Source organism: Hypanus sabinus, chromosome 20 (assembly GCF_030144855.1).
Source record: "Hypanus sabinus isolate sHypSab1 chromosome 20, sHypSab1.hap1, whole genome shotgun sequence".
NCBI lineage: Eukaryota > Metazoa > Chordata > Chondrichthyes > Myliobatiformes > Dasyatidae > Hypanus > Hypanus sabinus.
The window spans coordinates 11,561,086-11,580,708 of record NC_082725.1 but is presented as its reverse complement, the minus strand read 5'-3'; the positions used below and the strand labels follow the sequence as shown (position 1 = coordinate 11,580,708).

General features: G+C 38.0%; 1 protein-coding gene across 4 annotated transcripts; it reads left to right on the top strand.

The window, feature by feature from the left end:
- Positions 1-200: 200 nt before the first annotated feature.
- LOC132378294 (chromobox protein homolog 3-like) lies at positions 201-15,042 on the top strand. Of its 4 annotated transcripts, none has more exons than XM_059945099.1 (6): positions 202-362; positions 1,650-1,730; positions 6,297-6,438; positions 8,911-9,076; positions 13,149-13,246; positions 13,863-15,042. In XM_059945099.1, the coding sequence occupies exons 2-6, from the start codon at positions 1,679-1,681 to the stop codon at positions 13,990-13,992; spliced, it is 588 nt and encodes a 195-aa protein (XP_059801082.1). In that variant the 5' UTR covers positions 202-362; positions 1,650-1,678; the 3' UTR covers positions 13,993-15,042. The 4 variants fall into 4 exon arrangements, with proteins under 4 accessions (XP_059801083.1, XP_059801082.1, XP_059801081.1 ...); XM_059945098.1 differs by having other exon boundaries at positions 202-414; XM_059945097.1 differs by having other exon boundaries at positions 203-457.
- Positions 15,043-19,623: the final 4,581 nt, after the last annotated feature.

The window sequence follows — 19,623 nt, the reverse complement described above, 5'->3', positions numbered from 1 at the left end:
ACCGGAATGACGCAATTTAAAATAGCGCCTTAATATCGCGTATAAAATATATACTGTCACACTGTTTATTTTTTTCCATCAATAAGAAGTTTTAAAATTATCGAAGTGCTTTCATAGAATTTCCCCAGCGAATTCTCCGATAGCTATTGCCGGTCACGTGGCAGCACGAACCCGCGAACGGATAAAGACTCGGTCTGTGGGCCCGCTTTATTTCACGCCAGCGGGCCACAGCCGACCCCGTCTCTTGAGGACAGGCGGGTTTTCGTCGCGGATTGCGATTTTAAAATTTAGAAAGCGGCGAGGGGGCCGGCGGCGCGGGGCCGCGCGTGCGCTCTGCGGCCGCGCGTGGTTTTGGCGGGACAGTGAGTGAGCGGCGGAGACGAGCGCGGCGGCCGGGGAGACATAGGAGCTGAGGTTGGAGTGCGGAGCAGGAGCGGGAGCAGAGCGGACGGGGCAGGTAGGGCGGCCGGCAAGCAGGCAGGCGGCGGTGTCGGCGGCCTTGCTAGCTCGCCGCCATCGGAGTTCCACTGGCTGCGGCCGGACTGGAGCTCCCACCCCCTCCCCGAAGCCGCACTGCCGCCACGGCCCATTTCGGGCCCTGTAGGCAGATAAAATAAAACTTGTTTTTAATCTGTGGACGCGGCTGGTGTAGGCCCCTGAGTTTTCTGTTTGTGCCCCGGGCGGGCGTTGGCTCCAACCCGAGGATTTTTCTTTATTTTTCAAAAATCAACTCCGCCTGCATTTTTTTTGTAGTGGTCTCGGGAGTTTTGTTTACATTTTTCTGCTTTGCATTAGGGTGATGGTGATCTTGTCTTAATCTTGGTGGTCGTAAAAAATTACTTTGATCTTTGATTTAGCGGCATTGTTCTTTAGGTTAAATGATGCTTTTAAAAGTGTTCTGATTAAGTTGCTTTTTATGTATACTTTCGTTGGGTTAATTAGAAAAACAATTAAGCTATTGCGTAACTGGGTACGTAATGGGCGAGTGTTGTAATAAAAACATTGGTTAACAAATTTCGTTTGCAGACTGATAAAGAACACAACCTTGTTATATGTTTACTTAAAGCGTTAGGTTGTGTATTCTCAGTCATTTAGATGTAGTTTGTTATGGGAAAGTGAATTTTTACCACGTAGTACAATTCAGTTTAGTGCACTTTCGAGCCAAACTCATTTTAGATAAACTAGTCTGAACTCAGGTTATAATTTCCGAGGGAAAAATAAATGTGTAGGAAAGGATCTTCTTTAGCTAATGGTTGTAAACACGTTGTTTTAGTGGACGAGTTAGTAAAAGTTTAATGTTCTTTTGTTTACTTTCCTATGTGTGGCACATTTCAGTTTCAATCGAGTTTTTTTTTTAAAACCTGAGTTGTTAGATGCGCATCTGCTTCAAGTTGAATCATTAAACTCGTTAATTTAATTTTAGTGTTCGGCCTGTTAGTGTATGTTGGAATGTACGTGAAGTTGGCTGCTCCATAATCAGTTGTAATCACCTTTGGCATCTTGCACTATGTATCCCTTCTTAATTTAAACGAAATAAAGAATTTAAGCAAGTTTTTTAAAGCTATTACTGTCTTGATAACACCAAAATGTAAGTGTTTGAAATGCTGAATTTATTTATATGTGAGCAATTGCTGATTATTTTTTCCTAGGACTTGAGTAGGCGGATACACAGTAGAAGATGACTACGGTTGAAGATTCCTTTTTTTCTCCTATTAGCCTTGTTTCTACTAGTGAGTTAATCCATGTTTATAATAAAGAAAATGCATCAGCATGTTATATCCCATTTACAGTTTGTGATAATTTGACAATATATAGAGTGATGAGTAAAATTTGTAAACTCCCAGGCCCTAAAATGATAAGTTGAGGTCATGCTGTTATTGGAATCAGGTTTAATATCTCTAGCATTATGTAGGGCAAGAAATAGTGTGGTAGCGTACATAGCTTCATTGACCATTCAGAAATCTAGTTCTGCCATTTTGAGGACTGGATGAGATTGACAACTTGCCTTAAAATGCCAGTAATGGAGCTGGTAAAAGGCTTGTAAATTGCTTGGCTATCTTAGTGAATAAAAGGGTTTTCTAAACATGGGGGGAGCATTCCAATTGTCCATCCAGAATTTGGCAATGACCCAGTTAGTAGGGAATAAAATCTAATGAGGAAATTTTGTTCAAATTATTTCTCTAGATTTTTATTGTTAGTTTAAATATACTTGCTACGATCTTATATCATTGATTCCTTTATCAAACGTGATGAATTGGGGCATTTAGTATGTGTCCCTCTCTTCACTCATTAATCTACAATAATTTTGTTTTAAACTGTTAAGTGTTAATTCTGTTTCTGAAATCCAGGTATGAAATTCTATCTTGCTTGCCTGATTTTACTCCTAGATTGTGGCTTGAGTCTATGCATTGAATATTTTTAAAATTCTTATGTGTAAAATGGGAAACCTATATTAATTAATAGCATTAACTTTAGGATCAGTAATTTACATAGTCAATTTTTTGAAGTATTGGAACCCTTTTTAATTTTGTCCTAAGGGTGGGAGGTAAATTAGATTATTCCCTTCCCTGATTTTAAAATTTGTTAGCCCAACTTTGCAGTCAAATGGTAGAAAGTATTTTGTGTTAGTCATAGATCAAGATCTACATGACTGGGTAACAGGATTGTTTTAAAATATCCCACAAGATTTAAACTAGCACTTAGTTTTTCTGCTTCCTTTTTCCTCCTCTCTAAAAACATTAGCTTTGTTTAAGTGCCATATGGCTCTACTCTAATCCCTTGCTTAAGTGACAATTTGTGTTTTGCGTTTACTCATGTAGAATCTATATTGTAAAGCTCCTTGTAGCTAACCATATTTCTGTTCTGCTTAATGTCGATATGCATTTGGGTATTAATGTTAAGCTATTGGGGACTGAAACCAGGGTGGTTGTATCTTACCATGCATTTAGGTATTGCATCTAACACAGGTTATGTTCAAAACAATAACTTGGTTTGTTCAGCTGTATGTTTAGTGCATTAATTTAGTGAGCCATTTTCATGAATTGTAGTTTCCTGGGGGATTTTTTTCCACTCATTGTTGCATGGTTTTGTCATGAACAGTAGTAGTAGCTTCTGGCTGTACAAGTCTGGTATGGTGAGGAAGTTGTAGAGTTTCTGTTGTTGTTGGTCATCTTGTTAACAATGCTAAACAAAAAGTAGTGCTAATAATGCTTCTGGTGCCTGACAGTTGGTGAGACAGGTAATATTGCAACTGCCTTTATTTCATGCATTGATAATTGTATATGCCTAAAGGCCTTCACTAAAGAATAAAACATGAATTTCGGCAAGCATAATAGGTCTGATGCTCTCCTTAACCCAAGGGTGTTGCTTGAAACCTTGTTCTGCGCAACACTTGTCCTCTGAAATGTGCTTTCAGTTTAGATTCTCATGTAATGGGTTTAAAGTGTTTTGTGGTCTAATGGTGCAAATGCAGTGAGTTAGTCATTGCTTCAGAGACTTGGGATGATATCTAAACCAGACAAGCAATTACAAATGTTTACTGGAAGGTTTCTGATGAGAAGCAACAGTGAATGCTCTTAACTTGTGCTAGCTCAGAAAAACTTTTTGATACAAAACTACTTTCATTTGATACTAAGCGTATCATGCCGATTTTAACCTGCATAACCCGCAGGGCACTCCAAGCCTCTTGGTATCTTTTGTTGGTTCTATGTACCATATATAATTGGTCTAACATGTTAAATTGATCTGCAATGAAGTGTATACAGTATGAGTCGCTAAAATATGAAACTCGCCAAGCTCAGATCCTGGTATCCTTATGTAAATTATTTTATTTTTGCCCAGTAAACTCAGCTGAACACCTTATTTCCTAACTGATCTTGGTTATGGACAAGTAAATCCCATGTTGATGTTTTTGTTTTAGGTTACCAGACAGTTTGTGATCCATTTACTACAATCTATTGCTGATTACATTCTGTACTACTTTCCCATCAGTTTTACTTCTAGTGCAATGATCAAAAACCAAAAATACTGTGGGTGTTGGAAATCTAAAATAAAAAGAAAATGCTGAAGTGTTAAGCAGGTCAGGCATTCTTGATGGAAAGTAGAATCTGAAATTTTGTTTCTCCCTTCACTAATGCTGTCTGACTTTCTGTTTCTAGTATTTTCTGTTTTTATTTAAGATTATTGAGTTAGAACTTTGAGGAAATGTTTGGAAAATAGTAACGTAGGAATGGCATGCCACCTTGTGTGGTAAAATGAGATTTTTCCACAACAGGTTATGGGGGTAAAAGGTAGATGGAACTGAGTTTACAGCTCTGTCAGCCATGATCTTAGTGAATGGAGGCATAGATTTGATGGGATAGATGGCCTCCTTGTATTTTTTATATTCTTGAATAAAACGGTAAGGGAAATTTATTAATACACATTTCCTCAAACTTTTGTGGTAGCTCAATCCCCTGCTTTGGTAACAAAACCTCATCCCACAAAATGTTCCTGGCATTTATGGCACATCAGAACCAACTTTATGCAGTTTTAAGCAAAAATTGCAGACTTTATAATGTGCTTTTTTAATAGCATTTTTAAAATCTTTTATCATATGCCCCTTAGAAACCTTTTCATGATTTGTGAATCTGACACAAAATACTCAAATTTCCTCAATTAAATTTCTTTAAGTATGTAAAATTAAGGGTTGCTGTCTTCAAAAAAAGATTTTAAAATTGTGTCCAGTTAGAATAAGGCCCAGTAAATTTTCATGTAACTTTGTGGTAATTGCATTGGAGGAATCTGTTTATTGGTGGTATCAAAAGCAGTTGTTTGTAAAATCAAGTAAAGTTGATTGGGCTGTGTATGTGTTTTGGGGTAAATGAGATTAGGAAAAAAACAACAAGCTTGTTAGAGATAGGTGAGTGATTTAGAAACTCTTCAAATCCCACTGACCAGTAGAGAAGTCAGTTTAAATGGTTGTAAGTTGATACTATTTTATTGGAAGCAGAATTAAGTTTTCTTTCGAATTTGGAGAGAGAATCAGCGTTAAACTGTCTGATGTTCATGTGACTGTGCTAATTAAATGCTCTTGTGTCAAGTAAGGATCAGCTTTAATACTACGTTAACAAAATCAGTACATTTCAGGATTCAAGCCCCCCCCCCCCCCCACCCCCAAACTATAATCCAAGCCAGTAGGAGTTTTGGTCCCATTTAAAGACAGGCTTTTTTATCAAGCAGGTTTAAATTTTAAATCTTTCAAATTACATAGCTTAATGATTTACATTTTATTATGATGGTTGTCTGCAAACCAGTTTTCTTTGGACTTCAAAGCAACATTTAACAAAATGAGAAGGCAGCCCCTTTTTGTTTCAAAATACTCATGACCCACCTGTTTATTGCATCTCCCACTTTGAAGGTCAATATTTTGTTCCACACACAGTTGTTAATATTGACTTCCTATAGGGAGAAACCTTTTTGTCAAGTAGAGATGATGCATCATTAAGCACTTCCATGTTCATTTTTACTTCAACAACTTTTCTTTGTGTCTGCTCATTTTTATATATGTTATAAAATTTGTAGTAGTGTCTGCTAAAAAGGCCATTTGCTCTACTCGTTACAGATTATTTTCCTGTACTGTACTAGGGGAGAAAAAGAGTAATTGTTTCAGTTCCTCGGGAAACCTGTATGCTTATATCTATGCAGATATGATCCAATCACCTGGTTTGCAGTTATTTAACAATAGACAAAGCATATGCTAGCTGGAGGGCAGAGTTGATCTTAAAAGCTAATACGAAATCTATGAGATATTCAAATCAATAATATTTAGAGATGACTTGGATGAAAATCAAGTGTTCTTGTGTGTTTTTTGCCAATTGCAAAGCCACCTTGGTCTTGAATCCTTAATTGGTTAGTTCATTATGCCCATATTCTTGCATTTTTGCAAACTACAATATTCCTGCAAGCCTGCACTTTGGCTTTTGTGTAAGTGCTTGTTTTTAAAACTAGTTGTAGTACATGGATTTGTGGTCAGTTCATAGCCATGCCATGTTGCTGAAACCTCAACAGCTTCTTGTGCTGCTTGTTGGTTGCTGTCATAATATAAGTATGTTCTACTCAGTATTCCAGTTCATAATGGAGAAATCTGGTATGCTTTTGAGACCTAATTTCCAACCTTAGCTTGGATTTGATTGTAAGATGAATGAGAGTATCAGGAAATATGTTTTAAATGTTTAGATGAATTTAGGTTAAAGTTCTTAAGCAATTTAGGTTTGAGCATACTTTGTGTTTTATCATTTTATTCTTGTGTTTTTCAGATAAAATGGGGAAAAAACAAGGTAGCAAGACAAAAAAATCTGAAGACGTTCAGCCTGAAGAATATATTGTTGAAAGAGTATTAGACAGACGAGTTGTACAAGGAAGGGTTGAATACCTTTTGAAATGGAAAGGTTTCACAGAGTAAGGAACTTTACTATGAAGGCAATCTTTTACTCTGTTTGAAAGTTGACTTTGTATTCTAATGGTGAAATGGGCAGACTTTTGAAATCTACCAATCTGCAAAACTTACTCAAATTTGAAAATAAAATGAAATTTGATGTGTTATTTTAAGGTATAATGCAGGCACTGACCTAATGTTTTTAAAAAATCTCCAAATCATTTGATGACTTTTGTTGTGCCTGTGGTTATTTGGCCTTAATTCACTGTCCATTTCCTTCATGTTGTATTATTGAGGGGAAATAGTTTCATAATATGTTGCAGTACATAGTGCTGTGAAATCCCTTCTTGTATGAAGACAGATTCTACAGCACTAAGAGAAATGAATCAAGCTGCTAGTAACACTTTAAAGAGTTGCACATTTATTCTAATATACTTAGCAATATACATGTAGCCAGAATGGTGTAATTAAGTTATCTGAGCTCTGGATCCAATTCCTGATTCCCATAATTTCTAAATATGCAGTAATATGAAATTGGAGGGTGGATTGCAAGAGAAACTTCAGTGGAGCTATTTAATAATCTTGCTGAACAAACAAATAATTGGCATGTGAAGTAGAAAATAGACAAATACAAGAATGCTCTTTGGTTGGGAAATGCAGTTACATTTGTCAGAGGGCAAAAGTTTGGGTTGGATAGAGAAAAAAAATTCATTGTCTCTTTTATATTAAAAAAAAATTGCCACAAGTTATTGAGACCATTTTAGAAAATTAATATGGCAAAGCTTCACTGTTCATTTGTTTAAAAAGTAGAATTAAGAGTAGCTAAATTGTGTTAAACTGGTATCAAATCTTGACAAACTATCCTTGAGTACTGTCTACAGTTCTGTTTGCCATGTGAAAAGAATATAAAAGCACTGGAAAGAATGCAGAGAATGCTTGTAGCTCATTTTAGAAGTGTCAGGGTTACGATCTCAGGAAAGGATGAGCAAATGATAATTAAAACTACCACCAGATTTAAAAAGAAAAAAGTGTGCTGTTAATAAAGTTCCCAATGTACAATAATCCCATGAGAGTTGAGGGAGAATTATGAAAGTTCTTCTGAATGAAAATGTGGAACTTGATTGATACATTAAATGTTGGAGAATCAAATGAGGGAGGTAGAATAGAGGTCAATGCTGAAAGTTTTAGATGAGGAAAAAGGCTCGTGTAGGGATCCATGGTCGTGCAAAGGTTAGTGTGACACTATTACGGCTTGGGATTTCAATTTCAGTGTCCTTGGTGAGAAAGTTAATACATTTTTCCTATGTGTACGTTGGTTTCCTCAAGTTCTCCAGTTTCCTTCTGCAGTCCAAAATCATACCAGTTGGTAGGTTCACTGATCATTGTAAAATTGTTCTCCCACTAAGGTAGGTTGCTGGGTGGTGTGGCCTAGTGTCCAGAAGGGCCTGTTTCACACTGATATCTCTAACTATATAATAATATACATGGATTAGTTGGATTGAATGGTGTATTTGTACAACAGTGCTGGTGTTAAACTGAGATTCATATTTTGTATTTTTCTATCTTTCAATTCATAAAATGTTCAACACTTAAATCAGATTGGTGTCCCTAATGATGTCAAGTGTATGTAATGTTTTGTGCTTGTTTAGTAGTTAGCCATTTTGTACTCTGTGCACTTACTACAGCTCTCTGGTGGTACATTAATTTAGTGTCTGCTGTTCATTGTAGACACTTCAAATCCACGGGTGTGGATCCAATGTTCAACTCTCATTTATCCCAGGAATGTGTTGTGTGAGCTTGTATTTAATAATTAGTGTTAATATATTAAACTTTGTAAACTAATTATTCTATTTAGAAGGTTTAAATCTTGTTTTTAAAAGGCATTAGATAGTTTTTGAACTGTTGCCATATTAATAATTTAGTCTTAGAAACATAGAAAATCTACAGCTCTTCGGCCCAGAATGCTGTGCCAAACATGTTCACCACTGGTCACCGACCTCCATTGCAGAATATGACCCATCTACAACGACTCTTTGCCTTCTGTGGGCAAGCCAATTCTGCATCCACAAAGCAATGTCCCTTTGGATCCCATGTCTCCTTATTTTCTCAACAAGCCTTTCATGGGGTACCTCCTTCAAGGTTGGAGACTAAACCAGGGGTTCCCAACCTTTTTATACCATAAGCCCCTGCCATTCACTGAGGGGCTTGGGAATCCCTGGTCTGAGGTTAGATATACAGTATACATGTAGATAAAGTATGCAATTCAATTGAAGGGTATGGTGAAATTGGACTTCTAGTATTTTGGATCCATTGTTCTTTGTATTTTTATTCTGAATAACTGGCTTGGGCACATTCAACATGGGTTTCTCTTGCATAGAGAAGATAGGTGGGATTTGCAGACTCTGCTTCTATTTTTGTTATAAATTAGGTCGGTTTAATGGAATTCAGCATTTTTCATTAAGTATTTACTTGACTCCAATATGAATCTGTTTTAGTGCTGACAATACATGGGAGCCAGAGGACAATTTGGATTGTCCAGAATTGATCCAGGAGTTTCTAGATTCCCAGAAGGCCACCAAGGAGCGTACAGATGGGTTCAAACGAAAATCTGCCTCAGAAAGTGAGAGTGAAGAAAACAAGCCAAAAAAGAAAAAAGATCCAGTAAGAGATTATTTTTGGATTAATATTTTTAGAATTGAATCAGCTGATGTAATTACTATTTATAAAGGGATAATTATCTTTGGCATTGGCTAATTCATTGTCAAACTCTCCTTAACTTCACTATTTCTCACCCAAGAAGACAAACAAGAATTGTGTTCCTTGGCCATGTCTCTAGTGTTTAGATTTCAGGTACACAAGATTGCTCTGTGTGGATGTACGTAGGTCCCTAGGCATTTACTTATTCCCATTCCACCTTGTCAATGAGAAACTAGTCAATTGGGAACTATGTAGCAGATGGTGTCATTTTATGTTAGGAGCCTGCTGCCAACTTGCCTCTTAATACCACCTGCCAAACACCATAACTATTTTTTTTTACTAGTTTAAATTTGTAGTGGTAAATGAGGGTGTTGGGTTTGTCATGGTTGTCATTGACCCTTGTGATTCAATATGATTGACTTTCCAAATTAGCAGTAAGGCACATGGATTGTTAACTTACCGTATTTCTCACCGTGAAATTTTAAAGTTACAAGTAGTGGATTTGAAAAAATGCATTTGAAATAAAATTAATGCAGAATCGAAACACAAAACTAGTTGCTGGAATCTGGAGCAAGAAGCAGATTGCTGGAGAACTTCAGTGAGTCGAGCAGCATCTGTGGGGATGGGAGTAGACCAGGAATTGTCCATGTTTCGGGTCAGCCCCTGCGTCAGGAATGAAGGTGGCCGGTATAAAAAGAAGGGGAGTAGTGAGCCTTGGGCAACTAGGTGATTGCTGGACTGAGGATGGATGATGGCTAGATAGAGCAAGATAGAGGTGGAGTTGGTTAAAAGGTTGAGGCATGCCAAAAAGGCAGGTGGGGAAGGAGAGAATGAAGATGGAAGCAGCTAGCATAAGCAGGAACACAAACTCTGTTGGATGGAAATCATTAGAGGCAGTGTAGGTGGAGAGGGGTAGATTTGGTAAAATGCGTGGGTAGTTAGTGAATGGATCTCAGAGGTTGATGCAGAGCCATTTTATCCATGATAAAGGAACTGCTATAAATGACCATTACCATTAAGCAAGGGATCCGTGCCCCAGTCTGGGACCACCACCACCCCAGTCTAAAAGATTTAAATGGCAGGGTACTAATAATCAGGCAGATTTCCATGATGTAGAACAGAGTGATCTAGGAATAATGGTGCATAGTTTCCTGAAGATGGAATCTCATATGGATAGGGTGGTGAAGAAAGCTTTTGGTATGTTGGCCTTTATAAAATAGGAGTTGGGATGTAATGTTAAAATTGTACAAAGCATTGGTAAGGCTGAATTTGGAGTATTGTGTACAGTTCTGGTCACCGAATTATAGGAATACAGAGAAGATTTACTAGAATGTTACATGGGTTTCAGCACCTAAGTTACAGGGAAAGGTTGAACAAGTTAGGTATTTATTCTTTGGAGCATAGAAGGTTGAGGGGGGACTTGATAGAGGTAATTAAAATTATGAGGGGGATAGATAGAGTTGACGTGGATAGGCGTTTTCTGAGAGTAGGGGAGATTCAAACAAGAGGATGTGAGTTGAGAGGGGGCAAAAGTTTGAGGGTAACAGGAGGGGGAATTTCTTTACTCAGAGTGGTAGCTGTGTGGAACGAGTTTGCAGCAGAAGTGGTAGAGGCAGGTTCGGTATTGCCATTTAAAGTAAAATTGGATAAGTATATGGACAGGAAAGGAATAGAGGGTTATGGGCTGAGTGCGGGTCAGTGGGACTAGGTGAGGGTAAGCATTCAGCACTGACTAGAAGGGCCGAGATGGCCTGTTTCCATGCTGTAATTGTTATATGGTTATATAAGTTTGTTTTGTTAATTTATGTAGCGTTAGCACTCTAAGCTGCTCTGCGAGACCTCATTTATGATTATCTGCTGTTTCAATCTTTAAACAACGAAGAATGTGCTTGTTTTGCAGTCAGTGTAGTTTAGCATTATTGAGTTGATTCTTGGAATAAAGGAGTGACAATTGGTTGGGGAGGATTAATCTGTATTTCCCTGAGTTTAGAAAAGAACTTATTCAAGGCTGCCTGGTCAAGGGCACTGGCATAATCTCGGAATAAACGGTCAGTTATTAAAGGGTTGAGATGATAAATCTTTTATCAGGAGAGTGTTAGACCAGGAAATGCAGTTGTGTCGGGTTGATGTGATTGATAAGTTACCAGGCAGTGGAGTAGGATTAAGTGGATGTTTATACACAACATCCCCATGGGGTGCTACAGTAGTGTAGTAGTTTAGGAGACACTATTACAGCTCGGGACAAGGGAGTTCAATGCTGGTGTCTTCTGTAAGAAAATTTTTACACTCTTCCTGTGTGCACATGGGTTTCCTGTGGGTGCTCTAGTTTCCTCAACAGTCCAAAGATCTACCGGTTAGTTGGTTAATTGGTCATTGTAAATTGTCCTGTGATTGGTCTAGGGTTAAATCAGTGGGTTACTGGGCAGTGCTGCTCAGTGGACTGGAAGGGCCTGTTCTGTGCTGTATCTCCAAATAAATTTTACCCTGAGTAGGAATCCAGACATAAACCTCAGGGATTAGATCCAATCTTCGAATGGTGGGGAAAGGAGCCGAAGGAATTGATGTGAGTATTTGATAAATTGTATTTGCCTTTGTAATATCCTCAGACATTAATGAAGAATTATGAAATTATTTTATTTCATGCTTTGAAGATCTGGAAATGGATTAGTCCTGGGTTAGATTCCTCTGCTTTTAGCAATGGAGTGCAATAGTTGCAGCATTATTTAACTTGATGGAAGGAACCTCAAAATATAAGGAAACTGCTGACAAACAAGAGAAAATCTGCAGATGCTGGAAATCCAAGCAACACCAACACAGGCCAAGATCCTTCATCAGGACTCTGAAGAGTCTTGGCCTGAAATGTCGACTACTTATCCATAGATGCTATCTGGCCTGCTGCGTTCCTGCAGCATTTTGGGAGAGAAACTGCTGAAGTGTTGGAATGGGGAAATGGGACTGTCCTTAAAATATCATGTGGTAATGATAATGTAGGTGGCATTGTTTTTATTTGCAAAGGAAGTGGTGAGAAGGTAACATTGAAGTAGAAAATGTAAAGTTAAGCTTGGTGTCTGGAAATTTAATTTTGCTGGGATTGAGGAAGGGTAAAGCACCATCTGAGGAAAGTGATTGAGTGGCTTAAAGTTACCATGTCCCATCACTAGATATGATTTGTGATAATATAAGCGAGATCTGTATGGGTTTTTGCAAAGTGGAAAAAAGAATAATGTTGAAAGTGAGGTGAAAATAGTTGCTCAATTAGAAAGTTCGGGGAATTGAGTGTATTAAAAATATAATAGTGTAGCAGTGTGCTACACGCAGCGCTGAAATAACGACATGGAGTCGGTGAACTGCAGTTAAAGAAGATTTTACTCGAACTTCACGGCCTCGCTTTAAAGCCTCCCTGATCCCGCCCTCCCCGGGCGCGGATGCTGTAGGGGGCACGTACTCACAGTCCCGCGCGAGCTTTTCCCTTTGTTGGTGAAGCAGACCTGGTGCCTTTTTGGGACTGGCCTTTATGCCGGCGCGCTGGCTGTTTGTGAGCCGGTTCAAGTGCGCTAGGAAGTGGGTCGCCACAATAGCTTATTTGATCTTCACAGCTTGATATTGCGTGTGTGTGACCTGCTCTGTATATCCTTGCTCAAGATGAACCTAGAACCGCAGAAGACTAGCGATGATCTAACCATAGCCTTAAATCCGGTTAATTTGAGTAAGATTAGTACATGGGAGAAGGTGAAAATGGCTGAGTTATATACACTGCCGTAGTAACTAAATTCCTATTCTGAAAATCAACTTTGGCAATTTCTATTTCTAATATCAGATTATAAATTAGACACAACTTAATTGTGGCTTTAGCTGAACGCATCTCTGTGGCTATTATGTTCATTTACGACTAAATGGCTTTTTTTGAGCAGCAACTTCAATTCTGATAATTTGCTTGTTCTTGGACCATCTTTTTATAATGTCTTCTGCAACTTCTATTTTCTACAACTTTAGTTGATGAGGAATGCAAATGTGTAACACTTTTTTCCCTCCTAAGAATGACAATCAACCAAGAGGATTTGCCAGAGGACTGGAACCAGAACGCATTATTGGTGCAACTGACTCAAGTGGCGAATTGATGTTTCTCATGAAATGGTAAGGACTGCATTGTGAGTTGGTCTATGCCATTTAAGGAGAAAACTGAAATTATTTATTGGCCTGTTGATGTGCTGTATCTCCAAATTAAAAATAGTTGGCACTGTTTTGTGTGTGTATAAAAAATTATAGGGAAGAGGTTTGCTTTCGCAGTCAGTTCATTGAGAGTCTTCGAAACCTTCTCAATGTGATGGAAGTTATGTAATTGAATATGACCCCTGATCTGTCCTAGTGAATGGAAGAACAGGCTTAAGGAGAGTGAGTAAGAATTGTGTACCACTCTACTTTGTATGCTTATTTTTTTAGAGTGGAATGTGTACTGGTTGGGGTTATTTTCTGATGAAAGGTTGGAAAAGCTAGCTTTTATTTAACCAAGAGAGGGTTTTCATTGAAACAAGATCCAATTGGGTTTTGAAGTTTGCTCTTGTGAGAGAAGCTGAACTGTGGGGTGGGAGTTGAGAGTCACTGTTGAAAGGAAGGAGTTGCATATTTTAATACATGATTTTTTTTTAGTAATCAGTTTTTGGATTTCTTCCTCAAAGGCTGATGGAAGCAGTCCTTGAGCAGTCTTCTGCACCTAATCATTTTCAACATTTTTCATTTGCTGCCTCATTAGGAAGGATTCTGATGATGCAGATCTGGTCCCGTCCAAAGAAGCTAATGTTAAGTGCCCACAGGTTGTGATTGCATTTTATGAAGAGAGATTGACATGGCATTCCTATTCCACAGATGATGAGGAAAATTAACTACAGGATGCACTATAATTAAAGAATATAATGGAGAAATGAAGTCTATTCATGTTTGGATGTACTGTTACTGTCACGAGTTTTTAAAACCAGTGTCTGAATTATAAAGTTCAGTTTGTTTATTGCCCATTGACTGCAAGTATTTTGAACAAACTTGTGCATTGAAGCTGGGACATTGGGATACATTGATAAAATGCGTAAAATATCAATTATACATTTCACTTATTGACAGTAATTTAGCATCGTTTACCAAAAATTGTGCATATCACAAGCTTACACTGAATCCACAATGAGGATTTGAGGTTAGACTCCATTCACTATTATTATCATTTTTTTTTTGGTTTACCTGTTTGCTTACATTGTCAAGTTTTTTTTAACTAAATTGCAAGTTGGAAAAATACCAAGGCTTTATCTGGGCAAGTGATTAAGACCATAAAATGAGATTAAGTTCCAATTTGCAGTATCTTCGGCTCAGCAATTATTCCAGCTGTTTTAATTACTTTGATATCCTGTTTCTAAAGTTACTGTTGTAAAGTTTAATTGGTATTTGTAAATGTGTGATTTTAAAATGTAACTTAACGTGCACTATTTCTATGGAATGGGAGCTCGCTTGTTTTTGAAATGGTTCAAACTATGAAACTCGTCAAGCAATGCAAATTCAGTGAGTGCTGTTGTATTACAGCTGCAGAACTGAAACTTGTATATTTGATTAGGTTCCTAGATGCCATTTGGCTTGTATATTAAAGCTGTAACTATCTGCACCCTCAGTTTATACCTATGAAACGTGATCATGAAATTACTAATCAGCTCAAGTCCAGCTTTATTGTTGAGCTGATGCAGTAACGTACACAGTTAAGGAATTCTGACCGACATTGAAGCATGGGTTAATTTTGAAACCTGAACTATTTTTATTTATAAATTCAGATTTTATTATTTTTCTTTTGAGTACTTGTATGTTTTACATAAGTTCTTTAGTAATGTGGTTTAATTTCTTGTTAACTGTTGAAGGGGAAAAGTTTAATAAAACTATTTTGTCTTTTTGAATACAAATGTTGCCTCTTTATTGCTTACATTCAAGTGGTGTGTGGAGCTAAAGATGGGATCTGCATTACTTATGTAAGATCATTAGACATTCTGGCATGATTTGCAGTAGTGGGTGCAAAACTGGATGGAACACAGATTTTGGGCTGCCTTCACAAATGAAGGTCCTTATGAAGGGTCTCAGCTCAAAATGTTGACTGTTTACTATTTTCTGTAGATGCTGCCTGGCCTACTGAGTTCTTCCAGCATTTTATGTGTGTTTCTTCTCAGCTGTTTTATTGGTTCTGTCAGACTTGGGTTTAATATCACTGCCATAAGTCATAATATTATTTAAGCTGCAGTTCATTGCAAAACAAAAAACTAAATAACAATGAGAATAAATATTTAAAATGTGTAGTGCAAGAATAGCAAAATTTTAAAAAATAGACTTTGTAAATGGGTTAATTGATTCAGAAATCTGATGGCAGAGGGGAAGGACTTGTTCCTGAAATGTTGATTGTGTGTCTTCAGGCTTCAGAACCTCCCAATGAGAAGAGGGCATATCCTTGTTGATGGATGCCACCTTTTTAAGGCATTGCCTTTTGAAGTTGTCTTCGATGCTGTGAAGACTAGTGCCCATGATGGAGCTGGCTGATTTTCAGACCATGCGTCTTTTTCCAATTCTGCAATAGCCCTTCCATAAACAGCATGATACAGCCAGTTAGAGTACTCTCCACAAAACAGAAATTTGGTAGTGCCAAACCAATTCTCAAACTCCTAATGAAATATACCCACTGTCATGCCTTCCTTGTAATTGTTATCAATATGTTGGGCCCAGGATAGATCTTCAGAGATGTTAACACCTAGAAACTTGAAACTGCTCACACTTTCCACTGCTGATCCCTCGATTGCCCTCATTCATCTCTTAACCCTTTGGCTCTGGGAGCTTTGTCTTCTGGGCAACTTTGCTCTCCACCTTAGAGCAATTTACAAAAGTTTTTTACAGTTGTCCTGAAGCATTAACTCTGTTTCCTTGTATAGAAATCTGCTTGACCTGAGTGTTTCTAGCATCTTGTTTATATTTGTTGGATCAGTTTAGATTCAATTTTGGCTGAGTAACTGTTACTGTGGAACTTAATCAAGACAGACCAAGGATTAATGTCTACCCATTGGACCTGTAGAAGGGGACTTGAGTAACAGGCAAGTCTATTGAGTTCATGGCCTTCTGTTTGATGTTATTTCGTATTTCTAGATCTGTGGTGCAGCAGTTAATTAGCCAATGTAATATTTTATGGAAAAACTTAGGGTACCAAGTATACTGATTGTAAACATCTTTGCTCCATGGACTATATTGAAATATTTGCATACAAATCACAGATTTGTCATTCAAAATTTGCTTTCCATTTCTATAATACACACAAGATGTTGGGGAAGCTCAGAGCAGGCAGCATCTACAGAAGAGTGAACAGTTGACATCTTGGTCCAAGACCCTTAATCAGGGCTCATTTTCATTTATGGGTAACATTTTTTACTCATTACATGTTCCTCTTTTCATTCTACAGTCTGTTTCTCATGTTTTTGATCAATATCCAGCAGCATCATAGGGATGTGTGGTTAGCACCGTGCTGTACTTGTTTTACACCTATGGCTGTGTGGCTGAGTACAGCTCCAATGCCATGTAAAAGTTTGCTGATGACACCACTTACGTGCATTATCAAAGGTGGTGGTAAATCAGCATACAGGAAGGAGATTGAAAGCTTGGCTAAATGCTGTGATAACAACCACCTCTCACTCAAAGTCAATAAGACCAAAGGACAGATTGTAGACTTAAGGAGAGGGAAACTAGAGCCAGTACTGATTGGATCAGAGGTGGAGAGAGTAATTTTAAATCTTGAATGTCACGATCTCCAAGGTTCCATCATATAAATATAATTGTAAAGAAAGCACAACAGCATCTCTACTTTGTCAGAAATGTGTGGAGATTCAGTATGTCATCAAAAATCTTGGTGAACTTTTGTTGATGTGTGGTGGAAAGTGTGCTGACTAGCTGCATCACAGCCTGGTATAGGAACACCAATGTCTGAGTGGAAAATCCTACAGAATGTAGTGGATTTGGTCTAGTACGCCTTGGGTAAAGCCCTCCCAACCATTCAGCACATCTACATGAAAGGTTGCCATAGAAAATCAGCATCCATCATCAAAGATCCTCCACCCAGCCCTCATATGGTGCTGCCATCATATAGAAGGTATAAGTGCCTCAGGACTTGCACCACCAGTTTCATGAACAGTTACTACTCTTCAACTATCAGGCTCTTGAACAAATGGGGATAACTTCATTCACTCTGTTTCTGGTATTCCGACAACTGATGGTCTCACTTTAACACTTCAAGCACTTGTTGTTTAATGTTATTGCTATTTATTTATATTTACATTTGCAGTGTTGTTCATTGGTTCTTTTATAGTTATAGTACTGTTCTTTAGATTTGCTAAGTATGCCCGCAGGAAAAAGAATCTCAGGGTTGTATGTGCTGACGTATGTCGTCTGAACCCTTAGTGTCTAGATGGCACATGGGGCCTCATTGGTTACTGTAGCGGTAAAGACGGTAGGATTGCTGGCCCTATGCCCAACCCCCAACCTGGAGGACCAGGTGCTGTATTTGTCTGGCCCTTCATCTGGAACGTGCCCACCAAGGTTGAACCTACCAGGGACTGAAGTCCCAGCTGGTATAGCTCCCAGGAGCATTAAGGCACTCAAGCCTCCCCACCACAATAAGGAACAGCACATGGGGGAAGGGTGACGTATGTACTCTAATAATAAATTTTACTTTGAATATATTCCTATTTTTAAATCCCCACATTCCTATTCCGGTTCATCTTTGCCCCTTTACATTTTCTTCACCATTTGGGCTTCAAGTTCTTTTTGAGAGCCTTCACTGTTTGATCTTTCTTGGCATTTTCTGGAGGTTCATTGTATTGCCGATTGTTGCCACTTAAGCAGCAACCACCACTTGCCAACTTTAGTGTATCTGCTGAAGTATAGATCCATACATTCAGTACTGCTCGTCTTTCTGGTCACTACAGTAAAGTTTAAAAAAATACTGGAAAGGATATGGGGGTTTTTATAAGGAGTTGCTGTTGTGACTAACAAAATAGCCATACAAACTATAACTGGGAAATCTTAAGAATTTATATGGAGAGAATCCATAGTCCTGAAGAAGGGTATTGGCCTGAATTGTGGACTTGTTATTCATTTCCATGGACGCTGCCTGGCCTGTTAAGTTCCTCCAGCATCTGCAGACTTTCTCGTGTTTATCCAGAATTACATCCTGATCCGATGTTTTAGATCTGTTGAACACAAAGATAACAAATTATTACAGTTTCAATGGCTATAATCATCTACTTTAACATTGGGAATGCAAACAGGTAACTGCACAATGACTTATTAACAATGGTATGCCATCCCAATTAGCAGAACCCATTTGATTATTCAAATAGTGATGGCTGGCCTGAAAGCTTTGGGCACAAACTTCCCAACAGTGAAAATATACTTTGAGTGCTGAAGGATGTTTTGCTGAATATATAGCTAGTCTGATAAGGTGACAAAGCAGACCTGTCCTGAACTAACTGGCAAGAGATATGTATTAATGTGTTAATGCAGGACATAGTACTTGCGCCTTACCTGATCTCATCCTAATTTTTTCCGTGACCACCAATTAACACAAACATTAATTTATTGTCTTCCCCTGTACAGTTTCAGTAGTACAGAATCAGACAACGTCCCACACCTTCTATAGTCCCACTAGCTTCAATAGCCTTAAATTAACAGTTGCAGTTGAATTGTGAAAAGATTTTATTTCCTGAAGTCTGGTTCTGTGATCTCACTTGTCCTCAATTTAACTAATTTCTGCCAAGTGATTCTATACTTGCAGAATATTTCCTAACAGTTGATGTATGCAGAGATCTGAGGAAAGACTATGGGTTCTTTGCATGTGTAATTGAGAAGTTGTAATTTGCTGTTGCAATTGGGCAGCAGGTTTATAAAAGATGTGAATAAATAACGTTATGTGTTACATTAGAAATCTGTCTCTGGAGATGGAGACAAATACCAAGTATTGTGATTAGTCTTTTACAAGACCGACTGAATAGGCTGTGCAAATCAGAATCAGGTTTATTATCACAGGCATGTGACATGAAATTTGTTCAATGCGATACATAATTTAGTAGAGAGAAAAATAAATAAAATATAAATAAATCAATTATGTATATTGAATAGATTTTTTTTTAATGTGTGAAAACAAATACTGTATATGGAAAAAATGAGGTAGTGTCCAAATCTTCAAAGTCCATTTAGAAATCGGATGGCAGAGGGGAAGAAGCTGTACCTGAATCACTGAGTGTGTGCCTTCGGGTTTCTATATCTCCTACCTGATGATAACAATGAGAGAAGGGCATCCCCCAGGTGATGGAGGTCTTTAATAATGGATGCTGCCTTTCTGAGACACCACTCCATAAAGATGTCCTGGGTACTTTGTAGGCTAGTGCTGAGGTATGTATATATGCGTGTGTGTGTATATATATAGTGCTGAGAGATAAGGTATATATAAAATTAGA